This window comes from Pogoniulus pusillus, chromosome 15 (genome assembly GCF_015220805.1).
Source record: "Pogoniulus pusillus isolate bPogPus1 chromosome 15, bPogPus1.pri, whole genome shotgun sequence".
Classification (NCBI taxonomy): Eukaryota; Metazoa; Chordata; class Aves; order Piciformes; family Lybiidae; genus Pogoniulus; species Pogoniulus pusillus.
This window is the reverse complement of record NC_087278.1, coordinates 18,531,553-18,544,828: the sequence shown is the minus strand read 5'-3', so window position 1 is coordinate 18,544,828 and position 13,276 is coordinate 18,531,553. Positions and strand designations below refer to the sequence as shown.

The 13,276-nt window shown below is 46.7% G+C and overlaps 1 protein-coding gene across 1 annotated transcript in view; it reads left to right on the top strand.

Moving 5' to 3' along the window:
- PIK3C2G (phosphatidylinositol-4-phosphate 3-kinase catalytic subunit type 2 gamma) overlaps window positions 1-13,276 on the top strand; it is a 209,831-nt gene that overhangs the window by 17,681 nt on the left and 178,874 nt on the right. The window contains 2 exon segments of the mRNA XM_064155587.1: window positions 3,993-4,734; window positions 11,203-11,285. Coding sequence (XP_064011657.1) covers window positions 4,090-4,734; window positions 11,203-11,285 — 728 coding nt within the window. The 5' untranslated portion in view covers window positions 3,993-4,089.

Genomic DNA, 13,276 nt, shown 5'->3' with positions numbered 1-13,276 from the left:
AGGGGACACAGTGTGAAGCTGTGCCAGGGGAGGTCTAGGCTGGATGTTAGGAGGAAGTTGTTGGCAGAGAGAGTGATTGGCATTGGAATGGGCTGCCCAGGGAGGTGCTGCAGTCACCATCCCTGGAGGTGTTAAGCAAAGCCTGGCTGGGGCACTTAGTGCCATGGTCTGGTTGATTGTCTAGGGCTGGGTGCTAGGTTGGACTGGCTGAACTTGGAGGTCTCTTCCCACCTGATGGATTCTATGATTGAGTCTTTCCCTTGGAGAAGCTGTCTTGTTGAATCAGATTTGATTGTAGTGGAAGTGTGAGAACATTTACCAGTGTGCTTGGGGGAAAAAAAAAAGACAGAAACAAAAGAGGGAGGAAAAAAAGGTTGAATTTCCAAATTGAGAAGTAGAACAGAAAAGGTGTTTTATTGGTAGTGCTCTGTGAAATTTCCCTGGAGGAAGGCATGGGGAAGAGTCATTACTGCAGTAAACCGGTTGAACAGGAAGGAATGCTGTGGAGAAAGTTCCACCCCCTTAATACTGAAGGCACACAGATCATCTGAGTGTGGCTGTGAGCAGGAAGGCTTAGGAGACTGTATTCTTCTAACAAACTGAGTCTCAGGTAAGAGGTTGCAGCAGATACCCTTACTGCTTAGCCAGTGGTCCAGTCGTTTCCTTCTCAGTGCCCATAACAAGGGGAGATCCAGGCCACAGTGCACCAAGCGTTTATACTAGAATGGCTGTGCCTGCTGAACTGAGGTAAGCATTTTCACCTGCTTGGATGACAGCTACAGTCTTGTGTGATCCTGTTGGATCTCTTGATTTGCCAAGACTATTGTACAGTATTTGTTGGGCTCTCCCTTAAAACTCTCAATCCCCCAAATATATGGCTCTGTGAAAACACAGCTGTCCTCTAAAAGGAAATAGCTGTAGGAGATGAAAGCTAAACCCTTCACAGTACAGATTCAGAATCCACAAGGCAAAAGCTCTCTTTAAGCATTATAATTTTTGCCTAATGAGTGATTTTTTTAATTTAATTCAGTCTATCAATATACTTTATCCAGAGAGAGTAGTGGTGGCTGGCAGAGCCAAATCCTCTCCTGAACTCTTTATGCTATTTTGAGCAAAGCTCAGGAGCTGACCCAAATAGAAAGCCTGGTCTTACTAACCAGAGCAGCAGCTAAGACTTAAAGCACTACCATTCACAGCACATCACACTGTGTTCCCAGTCAAACTTTTCAGCTTTAAATGCAAGCTGCTACTAAATCCACAGGGTGCTACAAACTGCTGTACGAGTGGCTGCTCTCTGCCAGGCCCTTCCTCTGCTGGCATTCAGGCTGGCAGAGCAAGCCCACTTGCTTGTGCAGACTGAGGTTACTCATGTGGGCTTCCCAGCCCGTGAAGGAGCAGGGGAGCAGAATGCACAGAGCAGCTATGTTGCACCCTTTTAAAGATCAAGAGGTCAAGCTGTAGGATCATCACCGCAAGTCTCAGCCAGCTGAGTCAAGCTGTATGGTTTGGTGGGATGTCCCTTGGTTCAGATCCAGCCCCTACCAGAAACAGGGGCACAGACCTTCTCTGCGTGGCTTGGCTGAAAAAAAACTGCCTGGGTGCTGGGCAGTGGGTGGAAGTTGAGGTGTGGGAGGCTCCACATAAACCTGAGGAGGAATTGTTTCCCTGTGAGGGTGACAGAGCACTGGAGCAGGCTGCTGGGGGGGTTGTGGAGTCTCCCTCTCTGGAGGTATTCAGGAGCTGTCTGGATGCATTCCTGTGTGACCTGCTCTGACAGGGGGCTGGACCAGATGATCTTTTGAGGTCCCTTCCATGCCCTGATATTCTGTGATCCCTAGGAAAGCCATACTTCTCCTGAACTGTATGGAGAGTTCCAGTTGTCAAGACTGGGGGGGGGGGGGGAAGTAGTTACTTATTCTCATTTAATGACTATGGGTTTTTTTCTCTTGTTTTCTTTATTTACCTGCTGTGGAAGTGAGAAACAGGGGAGGTGGTGGTGGTACTTCTAAAAACGTTCTCGTTGATATCTTTCATTTTTCTGGGGGAAAAAAAAGGAGGGTGGCAATCTTAAAGCTGTAGCAAGCTTCAGGAGTCACATTAATAGGTGCAGAGACCGTAATGGAAGTCCCTGCTTAGCTGACTTAGTGTCACTTGCTTTTGGTTCTCAACATGGTTAAACAAACCAAAGCACTAAACGTGTGGAGCCACTAAACTAAGTGCTTGAAAGAGTAGTTGAAGCTCTAACTTGGAGATTTCATTTCAGCCTGTTTAACTTCTCATTTCTGTTCTGGTCCCTCACTGGGGGTGAGTGAAGCCTTTGTCTCCTAGAGTTTGCCTTCCAGTGACACAAATACATATCAAGTGGTGCTGAATACCTTCTGCTGTAATATAGATTTCCATTGCAAGGCTCTATTGTCTAGACTAATACAGTACAGATCTTGGGAACGTGTTGGAAAAGCTATTTGTGGAGCTAAGCTTTAGCAGCTTCTGAGCAGCCTTTTGTATCCTGATGTTTTTCACCTCTCCAGAATACCTTCTCATGGAATTATTAAATCAGAGGTCTCTTTGTAATGCCCGGCACAAGTGTGGGCTTTGTTGTGCTGCTGCTGCCATTGGTGGGTTTGGGCTGCATCTGTATCAGTAAAATGAAACAGGCCAAGGCCTTGAGGGCCTTGAGATTCCAGTTTTAGAACTAAACTCTCTCCCTGAAATAGATGTTCTCCTTTCTCCTGGCAGCAGCCTCCCACATGTGCTGCCCGGCTGAACCACGAGGCGACTCCGCACATGCCGCAGTCCTGCCGGCAGCTCTGCTGGTAGCAGCAAGAGGGATGGTGGTCTTCTGCAGGAGCATCTGCCCCTTCCTGCCAGCTCACCAGCAAAGACACAACCTCGGGCTTTGAAAATAGCTCTGGTTTGGAAAACAAACAAACAGGAGAAAGCGCTTTCCTTTGTCTGATTATAGCAGTATAAAAAGTGGGGTCTGGGGTGATGAAAAGCTCAACAGGAGCCTGCAGTGTGAGTGCAGCCCAGAAGCCCAGACAGCAATCCTGTGCTGGGCTGCAGCAGGAGCAATGTGGGCAGCAGGGCAAGGGAGGGGATTCTGCCCCTTGGCTCTGCTCTCCTCACACCCCACCTGCAGTCCTGTGTGCGCTTCTGGAGTCCCTAACACAAGCAGGACATGGAAGTGTTGGAGGCAGTGCAGAGGAGGCCACCAAGATGCTGAGAGGGCTGCAGCAGCTCTGCTCTGAGGACAGACTGAAAGAGTTGGGGCCCTGCAGCCCGGAAAGCAGAAGGCTTTAAGGAGAGCTTGGAATGGCCTTCCAGTATCTGAAGGGGCCCTACAAGAAGGCTGGGGAGAGACTGTTAACTAATGACAGGATGAGGAGGAAAGTGGATGTTAGGAAAAGGTTCCTTGCAGTGAGGGTGGTGAGACACTGGCACAGGTTGCCCAGAGAGGTGTTTAAAGTCCTTGAGTCCTTGGATGAGTCCTTGAGTGACCTGTTCTAGTGGGAGGTGTCCCTACTTATGGCAAGGGGTTGGCACTGACTGAGCTTTGAGGTCCCTTCCAACCTAAACTATTCTGTGAGTCTATTCTATGATTCTAATTTGAAGAAGAAATAAATGAATGATCTGATTGAAGCTACCATTAAAGCAACTGTTAATATGAAGCTGCCCTTTCTACTTGGGTTTGATTCCTGTATGAAATGTGCTATAGCAGTGTAAAATAATGGAAGTAATATAAAGATTCTCTTTTCATGTGTGCCAAAATTACAGTTTTAGCATTTAGATCAGTTGTTTCAGCCATCCTGTTGCTGCTGCTCCAGCATAGTGGTGCCAATAATATATCATTGTTGTGATAATTATAAATATACCTGGAAAGGAGGATCAAAGGACTGTTGAAACTCTCTTCTGTGGAGAAAGCTCTAAGGCAAGGAAGGACCAGTACTGGATATTTCTGGGTTCAGCTTTTTTTGTTCTGTGCTTCATTTCAGTGAGGATGTAGCTCCAGTTCTGAACATCACTCAGTTGACCCTGGAACTATTGTGAGGCTCTCCAGAGGATTGCTGAGGCTGGAGAGAGGAATCAGCCATGGCATACTTTGTGAAGGTGCCCTTCTCACATCATGAATCTTGTGAAGAACAGGCCAGGGACCAAAGATTTTCCTCAGTGTACCATTCTGGATCTGCTGGAGAGGTCCATCTAGGATTTGATCGAATAGTTGATGAAGTTAACAACGAATTTCATTTTTATGGCTCCTCACATTCACATCATGAAGACACTTTTTTCCTATCAGATGTCTTTGGTCTGCATGTGCCTGACCATCAGATTTGTGGTCAGCCTCTGGCTGCTTATGGTGAACTTCATCCTGGAAATGCTTCTGTCTCTGACTGGCGACAAGGCACAATGTCACCAGCAATTGGCTTCAGACCTTCTTTACTATATGGTCACAGAAACTTCTCTCTGGCACTTCCCCGCCCCTACAGTCACGAAGGAGAAAGCTATAGAGGGAATGCAAATGTGCTTGACTCAGGTGTGCAAAGAGGCCACACAAATCTGAGTTTTCAGCTAGGCTTTGACGCTGTTGATGCTCAGCATCCAGTTTTCTTAGACAGCTCTCCATTTGGACAAGAAGTGAGACATGAAGGTGGAAATGAGGAAGATTGTTTACCTGCCACTTCCAAAAGATGGGACATTGGACCTACCTGGCCCAGCAGCTCTGGACTCAACACAGAGGTATTTCAGTTTTCTCATACTAATGGTGCTTAAAGGTACTGAATCTTGTTTGTGTCCTTGCACTCTGTGTGCTCACTCGCACCTATGTGGCATTGATTAGAAGCACTTGATTTGAAGACCTTATTAAAAACAAACATCTATGTCTTTGGCAAGGCAAAAGGTTTTGCTCCTGTCGAGAGGTTTTGCCATGTGTCTTCAGATTCAGGTGGCCAAAAGCAACTGAGACCACCTATTCCTCTCTTGTTTGGTCTTTACTTCCAGAGATGGAAGTGCAGGGAAATGTGAAGTGTGTTTTCCAATAGGTGTGTAAGTTTGGTGCAGTTGGAATTTCCCCTTTGTATCTCTAAAAGGAGGATGCACTCAAACAAACAGTCTGTGATTAGTGAAGAGGTTTCCACACACTATGAAAGCCTCTGAGCATCCTCCTCCTTTTTGATTCCAGTATCAGAAGAGAATCCAACAGCCCATAAAAATCAGCTTTTAAAGGGAAGGTTCCTACTCTGGCTATCTAATGAGGATTTTGTACTGAGAGAATCTGTATCCTCCCTGTTGAACTAAATTGTACTTAGGTTGCAGAAATGCATTGAGATTGTATCTATTAAAAGAGACTTTAGGGTAAGAAGGGCAGTTCCTCACCTAGTGTGAGGTGAAATGCCTCCATTGACTAATGGAATCTTTTATTTCTCACCAGAAGAGAATCTAGGTTATGGTCTAGAATGCTCCAGTAGGCTCATTTTATGGTTCAGTGAGCCATAAAACTACCACTGGGGGATAAGTAGAGAAAGGTAGAGTAAGATGTGTTTGAAATAGATATGATGACTGATCTTTATAGTCTGATGTGAAAGCTGTGATATGTGACTCAACATAACAATACATTACACTGAATCTGTCTCCCTGTAAAGTGAGATTGCCTGTGCCTAGCTTGGCTGACATATCCTGGGAGATGGCACATAGCATGTCCTGCTCTCACCACCTTCTCCTTGCACTTCAGTGTGCACATATAAGATTTTCTAACAGCAGATGTACCTGTTAGAATGGTTGGAGCCAGCTCCCATGCCACACACTGGCTTTAGCAGCCTTTCTCAAGTAAATACTTTGTCTTTTTGCCCTCCTTCCATCATGTGTTCATTGCTCCATTTCTGGGTTGCAGTTTCCAATAATTAGGTCTTAGGAGGCTCCAGCAGCTCTCTCTGCTCTCTCTTTCTCCTCATTTTCCTTCTTTCAAAATCCTGGCATAGAGAAGGGAACTGATATAAATCCTCCCTTTTGTCTAGCCCTTGTTAGCATTCTGAATCATTATAGGAATCCTGAAATAGCCTACAGGATACCTCTGCACCATGAATATTAACAGATCATTTAGGTTCACCTTCAGCTCTTAGCTGACAATGATTGCAGCATCACGGAGCAAAAGGGAAGAGATACCTGACTGACTTGTTGCTATGGCTGTCAATAGGGACAGCTATGGAAGTAAACATATGCAGCCTCAGATGGAAGGGGAGGTGGGGAAGGGAAACTACCTGTGGACAGGAACTGTAAGGCTCCACATTTGGGAAGTTCAGCGAAAGAGGAAGGGATGTGGATGTGGAGAGACAAAGGGCTGCTGTTTTTAGCTTGGGATAGGAAGACATCCTAATAAAAAGAGCAAGCCTTCCCAGGAGGAAAACAGAAAGTAGTGGGATGCAAACAAGCAGGAGGAGATGAAGTGATAATATGAAAGGAAGAGGTGTAAATGAAGCAGGCAAATAAAAATGGGCACAAATGCTTCTGTGACAGGAGAGAATTATAAGGGAAGGAAGAGAAGAGATGAGCAACTCACGGCCGACTACAATCAAATGTGTGGGAGGATTTTGATTAAGTCAGGGAAGTATTTGAGCTGTTTAGCTAGAAGAGGAAGAAATGGGAGAGAGGAGAGAATTGATTTGTAGCAGAAAAATCAGTGTAGTCCCAGGAATTCCTTCAGGGAGAAACGACCATGTCAGAACAGAGAGGAAGTGCCAAGGCAAGGAGCTGGCAACTGAATTTTGAGGTGATAAATAAGGAGGAAATAAGAGTGAAAGAAAGTTGAGAGAGGGAAGAGTAAAAAAAAGCCTGTGAATAATTAACCCACTGCTGCTGGGCTGGAAAAGATGAGAAGGGCTGTGGGGTGGCAGGGCTGATGCCAAGATGACCATCAGAACCCTTGGAGAAGTAGAGCACCACAGCAAAACAAAGAGGTTGGTGAGGTCTAGAATGAGTAAATGATGCTTCTGAGTAGCAGGAGAAGAGAACTAACACCAAAGACAAAGTGCAAAGGAAAGATGCTGAAACAATATGTGCATTGCTGAGATCATACTTGCATTCTGATCCTTAGTCCTTGGATGCATTTGTATGGCCCTAGGCTTTGTTTAATGTGTGCTAATTAAAACATGTTCAGTGTAAGAGGGGAAACTTCAATTTTCTCTGGCCTTGTCATCACTGAATACCAAATACTGTGTTCAGTTTTGGGCTCCTCAGTTTAAGAGGGACACGGATCTGCTGGAGAGGGTCCAGCAAAGGGCTACAAGGATGATTAGGCACTGGAGGGCATGACTTGTGAGGAGAGGCTGAGAAACTTGGGACTTGTTAGTCTGGAGAAGAGAAGACTGAGAGGGATTTGATAAATGTTTATAAGTGCCTGAGGGCTGCCAGGAGGAGTGGGACAGGCTCTGCTCACTGCTCCCTGGGATAGGACAAGGAGCAGTGGGTATAAGGTGCAGCAAAAGAGGTTCCACCTCAACACAAGGGGGAACTTCTTTACTGTAAGGGTCCCAGAGCACTGGAACAGGCTGTCCAGAGAGGTTGTGGAGTATCCTCCTCTGGAGCCCTTCAAGGCCTGTCTGGATGGATTCCTGTGTGACCTGTGCTAGATTGTGTGGTCCTGCTCTGACAGGGGGAGCTGGACGTGATGATCTCCTGGGGTCCCTTCCCAACCCCTAGCATCCTGTGATCACTAAATCAGATGTTCAGAGCTGTTATGACAACTGCCTTCATAAAGTCCCTGTGAAAAAGAGCTTTTCTCCATGCTACCAGGAAAATTGAGATACCACCTCAGAAGTGTCCAGTAGCTTTGTCTTGTCCGCCTCTGTTATTTACAGTGTCATGTTTTCAGAATAACCAAGGGGACAGACTTCTTCACCCCAGCCCAATCATCCCCCCAGACCTCAGCACTCCTGTCTGGGTGCTCCACAAGTGACAGGTGTGTAGTTAGTGCTCATAGTTGGGAAGGATGGTTCAGGTGACTCAGTTAGAAGATTGTGGGAGATGTGTGGGAGGGAAAGGAGGTATCCCAGTTGTCCATGAATTCCCTCTGCTACTTCTGTCCACTTCAGTTCTCTCCATGTGAAGTCCTGTCTCATTTGCTGCATGCTTCCAGCTGTTTGCATCGAGTGGACACTAAGTCCTGTAGAATCATAGAATCAACCAGGTTGGAAGAGACCTCCAAGATCATCGAGTCCAGCCTATCACCCAGCCCTAGCCAGTCAACTAGACCATGGCACTGAGTGCCTCATCCAGTCTTTTCTTGAAGACCCCCAGGGACGGTGCCTCCACCACCTCCCTGGGCAGCCCATTCCAATGGGAAATCACTCTCTCTGTGAAGAACTTCTTCCTAACATCCAGCCTATACCTACCCTGGCACAACTTGAGACTGTGTCCCCTTGTTTTATTGCTGGTTACCTGGGAGAAGAGGCCAACCCCCACCTGGCTACAATGCCCTTTCAGGTAGTTGTAGACAGTAATAAGATCACCCCTGAGCCTCCTCTTCTCCAGGCTAAACAGGCCCAGTTCCCTCAACCTCTCCTCATAGGATTTGTGTTCCAGGCCCCTCACCAGCTTCGTTGCCCTTCTCTGGACATGCTCCAGCACCTCAACATCTTTCTTGAATTGAGGGGCCCAGAACTGGACACAGTACTCAAGAAAAATACTATCATAGAATCATGTAATTAGTGTTTTACTTTCATGTGCAGTAGGAAGAAAACAAAGTTTCTAGGTACCTGGAGAGAGATAAAACTACACCTAAATCCCTCATCTGTAGGTTTCATGAATAGAGTTGGAACTACAAATATCTATCACACACACCTCTGCCAGGAGGAGGAATTGGGGTTAGTCAGCAGTGGTATATTCATTCCCTCTCTGTAAGACTCTTTGTTGGCCATCAGGGTTCATTCAGAAATGCTGCCAGGGAAGGTGCAGCAAGGCAGAGGGTTCCTTTGTTCTGTGTCCTGCAGGAGAGGTGTGGATTCCAGCTCCATCTGTCAAGCTCCTTTTTGCCCTCTGTCAGCGATTATCTAACCACATTCTTCTCCAAGCTACGCATGTGAAGATCTATACCTGTGTCCTTGTGACCAACCCAGTCTTGAGCCTCTCCTTCCATAATTCCTTCCTACTTCTTGTCTGCTTCCAGTTGCAGTTTTGCTCTTGTGGCCCAGCCTCAGAATCGCAGAATCCATCAGGTTGGGAAAACCCCCCGAGATCCTCAAGTTCAACCTCTCCTCTTACCTGTGGCTTAGTTTGCTTAGCTTTGCCTTTATCCACTGTTGCTCTCTATCCATGCAGCTTTTCCAGGGCAACATTACCTGCTCTTTACTGACAGAACTGTAGGTGGAAAAGAACCCTTTTGATGTAGCTGGAAGCAACAGGTTCCCAGCCTTGCCCCCTGTGGGAGTCTCGCATCCACTGGTCCTATAGGGTAGCTTTAAGCTGTTGCAGAGCAGGGCTTGGGTGTATTTTTTCAGCTCTGTGGAGTCCCTGCCTATCTTCTGTTCCTCACGCTGGCCACTCACCTAGTCCTACAGCTTCTTCACTAGCACCCCAGGCAGAGCACATCTCCCACCAGCGAGGCCACTGCTGTCTCCAGCCCTGGGAAGGGGCACTGCAGCATCCTCGCTCTGGAGCTCTGTGTGAGTTAATGTCTCTGCTGTCCACAAAAGACAGTTTCCTAATGCTTCTGCTCCTGTGAGGAGTGAAAGTGCTGCATACAATGATGGGATCTGTAAAAGGTTTGCAATTTCTGAGCTTTCAATCCTGCCATTGTCATCTCTCCACTAGCCAGCTCCCTACAGATCTTTCATCTCTTACACTCATCCCAGCTTTTAAACTGTTGCTAAAATTTCCCAGCCTGCATCTTTTAATACTTACTGCACTTTTTTGCCCAAAAAAGAGTCTTACATTTGGGTTGCAGCTTATTATTTTTATGAATGTCCACAACCAGATATAAATTCTTTAAATAGACCTTTGACCATACTTTATTAGCCTTATCTATGTCTCTGTGTAAAACAGTAGAAGAGGTTTGCAAATAGAATAGTATTAAGGTCTTTCCTGGAGTTAATATTCTGATTGAAGGGTACTGTAGGAAATGGACATGGATGTGATTTGACCTAAAATAGTGGCTCAGACCTGTGCTGTCCAAGTTCAGAGAACGTATCTGTGAGTTTTCACAGTCATCAGAATGCACTTGGGATCATAGAATCAATCGGAGTTGGAAGAGACCACAGGGATCAGCCAGTTCCAACCTCCTGCCATGCCCAGAGACACCCTACCTTAGAGCAGGCTGCCCACAGCCTCAGCCAGCCTGGCCTTAAACACCTCCAGCCATGGGGCCTCAACCACCTCCCTGGGCAACCCATGCCAGCCTCTCACCACTCTCATGCTCAACAACTTCCTCCTCACCTCCAGCCTCACTCTCCCCATTTCCAGCTTTGCTCCATTCCCCCTGCCCTGTCACTTCCTGAGAGCCTAAAAAAGTCCCTCCCCAGCTTTTTTGTAGCCCCCTTCAGAGCCTGGAAGGCCACAAGAAGGTTCCCTGGGAGTCTCCTCTGCTGCAGCCTGCACAGCCCCAACTCTTTCAGTCTATGCTCACAGCAGAGCTGCTGCAGTCTCTGAGCATCCTCCTGGCCCTGCTCTGGACACACTCTAGCATCTCCACAGCCCTCTTGTAACAGGGACTGGATGCAGAGCTGGATGCACTTCCTGTTATCTGCAGGAATTACCTGACAGGTTTGTGGAGTTTGAAGCACTCCTAAACGTCCTTCCAGGGCAGGAAAAGTGAAAATAAAGGTTAAAGCTCATTGCAGCGTAAGTTTCACTTCCCCCCTCGTACCTTTTTGTTAACCAAACACACACCTTCTGCATTTCAAATGATCTGTGCTCTGACAGGAGGTGAATTTTGACAGCTTGCTTTGGAATGCCTTATACACTGCAGAGAGGGGCAAGATGTGAAATCCAGGGTAGCTGATGCTTTGTGTGTCCGTGGGCTTTTCTCCTCTGACAGCAGTTAGAGTGCAGCCAAAACAAGGTTATTTGAGCTTGTTTGGAGCTGTGTCAAGTTAGGGTAAGAATGATCAGGTGTGAAAGTTAGTTCTTAGAGAATCAAGTGCATGGCCAGCCTTACTCTGCCTCTGTGACCTGAATAACTAATCTTTCTTTCTTCTGCTGTCCTTGCCAAATGTTTAGGCTGCAGGTTGGTCTATCCAGCTGGTTGAAGCAAATCAAGGAAGCAATGAGAGCACAGCTGCTTTCTGCAACGCGGTGGAGAAGTAAGTAAAGGGAAATCATTTGGTCAACCAACTATGAATTAGATTGGTTCTCCTTGTGTGTTTAGTCCTGGCTGAGATGGAGTTAGTTTTCCTCACAGTGCTGTGCTTTGTAGTGGTAGTTAGGAAGGTGCTGGTAACACATCAGTGCCCTGGCTTGTGCTGAGCATTGCCAGTACACCATAAAGTCTGCTTCTCCAACACTGCCACCCTCACCAGCACACTGAGCCTGAGCAAGTTCTTGAGAGGGAACACAGCCAGGAGACCTGACTAATCTTACCAAGGGCATGTTCTGTACCATATGGTATACCTACCTGCTCAGTAATAACTGCTGAGAGAAAGGAGGAGAGGAGATGAGTTATCACTGCCTTAGCCTTCTGGAGAAGCTATGCATGCTGACAGCCCTGCTTCTCAGGATGTGGCTGGGCATCACCTGCTCATGGCAAGTGGGACAAACTGGTTTACTTTTGTTTCTTCATGCAACCTTTGCTGTTGGTTTTATTGAACTGTCTTTCTATTGACCCACAAGGGGCTTTTTCCATCTTATTGTCTTCTCTCCTCCCCCATCCCAATGAGGAGGGCAGTTAAAGAACAGGAAACTGCTTGAGAGAGTCCAGCACAGAGCTGCTAAAATGATTAAGGAAGTGGAACATCTTCCTCGTAGGGAGAGACTGAGGGAGTTGAGGCTGTGTAGTTTGGGGAAGAGGAGACTGAGGGCTGACTTCATCAGTGTTCATAAACATGTGCAGGTGAGTGGCAGGAGGCTGGAGCCAGGCTCTGCTGGCTGATGCCCAGTGCCAGCACAAGGGGCAGTGGTGGAAGCTGAGGCATAGAAGTTTCATTAAACATCAGGAGGAATTTTTCTCTGTGAGGGTGACAGAAGCCTGGCACAGGCTGCCCAGGGGGACTGTGGAGTCTCCCTCTCTGGAGATATTCAAAACTTGCCTGGATGTGTTCCTGTGTGATCTGGTCTAGGAGATCCTGCTCTGGCAGGGGGGTTGGACTGGATGAGCTTTGGGGGTTCCTTTGCAGCCCCTAACGCTGTGATTCTGTGATGGAGTGGCTTGGTGGGCACCTGGCATCCAGATAATGTCCACCCACCACACCTTGCATTCCTGAAGAGTGCCCTAATTCCAGTATCTCCTGAAACGTGGAAACACTGCTAATTTAGGTTTGAAGATTAAAATCCACAAAGGAAAGGCCATTCCAAAACTCTTTTCTTGTTTATCTGTCCCCTTTACCAGTGACAAGTACATTTAACTGGCCTTGGGCAGCCTGTTCTAGTGGGAGGGGTCCCTGCCTATGGCAGGGGGTTGGAACTGGATGATCTTTGAGGTCTTCTCCAACCTAAACCATTCTATGATTGTGTGAAACTTTAGATTCCATTTTCTGCCATTGCATTGGACAATATTAGTACCTGTGTAGCTTCAATCAGGGGAAAAGGAACCTTCCTGGGTAAGAACAGAATTGCTGGATACTGTCATGTGGAAAGTGAGATTAGCAAGTAACAAAAACTCCTTCAATTATTGTTTACAGTTAGTAGTGTGCCTTAAGAACCATAGAATCACCCAGCTTGGAAGAGACCTCCAGGATCATCCAGTCCAACCTATCCCCCAGCCCTATCCAATCAATTAGACCATGGCACTAAGTGCCTCATCCAGTCTTTTCTTGAACACAACTTTTCTTGGGATACAACTTTATTTTTTCACTCTCTGGTTCTCCTTTGGGAAAAGGAATTGTGCTGAAATCCAAGAGCACTACGAAATGCAAGTTTCTAGACCATCTGTGCAGATTCATTTTCCTTTATAGGTAATCACTGATCACACCATCAAGTTGTGTGAGCAACTTGAGGCTTGTCCCTCAGAAAAGCAGTTGGGAAGTGGAATGCTGCCTTTTTTACATTAGACTTTAATTGTATTCAAGGTCAGCCAAGACTGCTTCTCTTAACAGAAAAATAACAAGACAAGCAAACAACAACCCACACCAAAAACCCC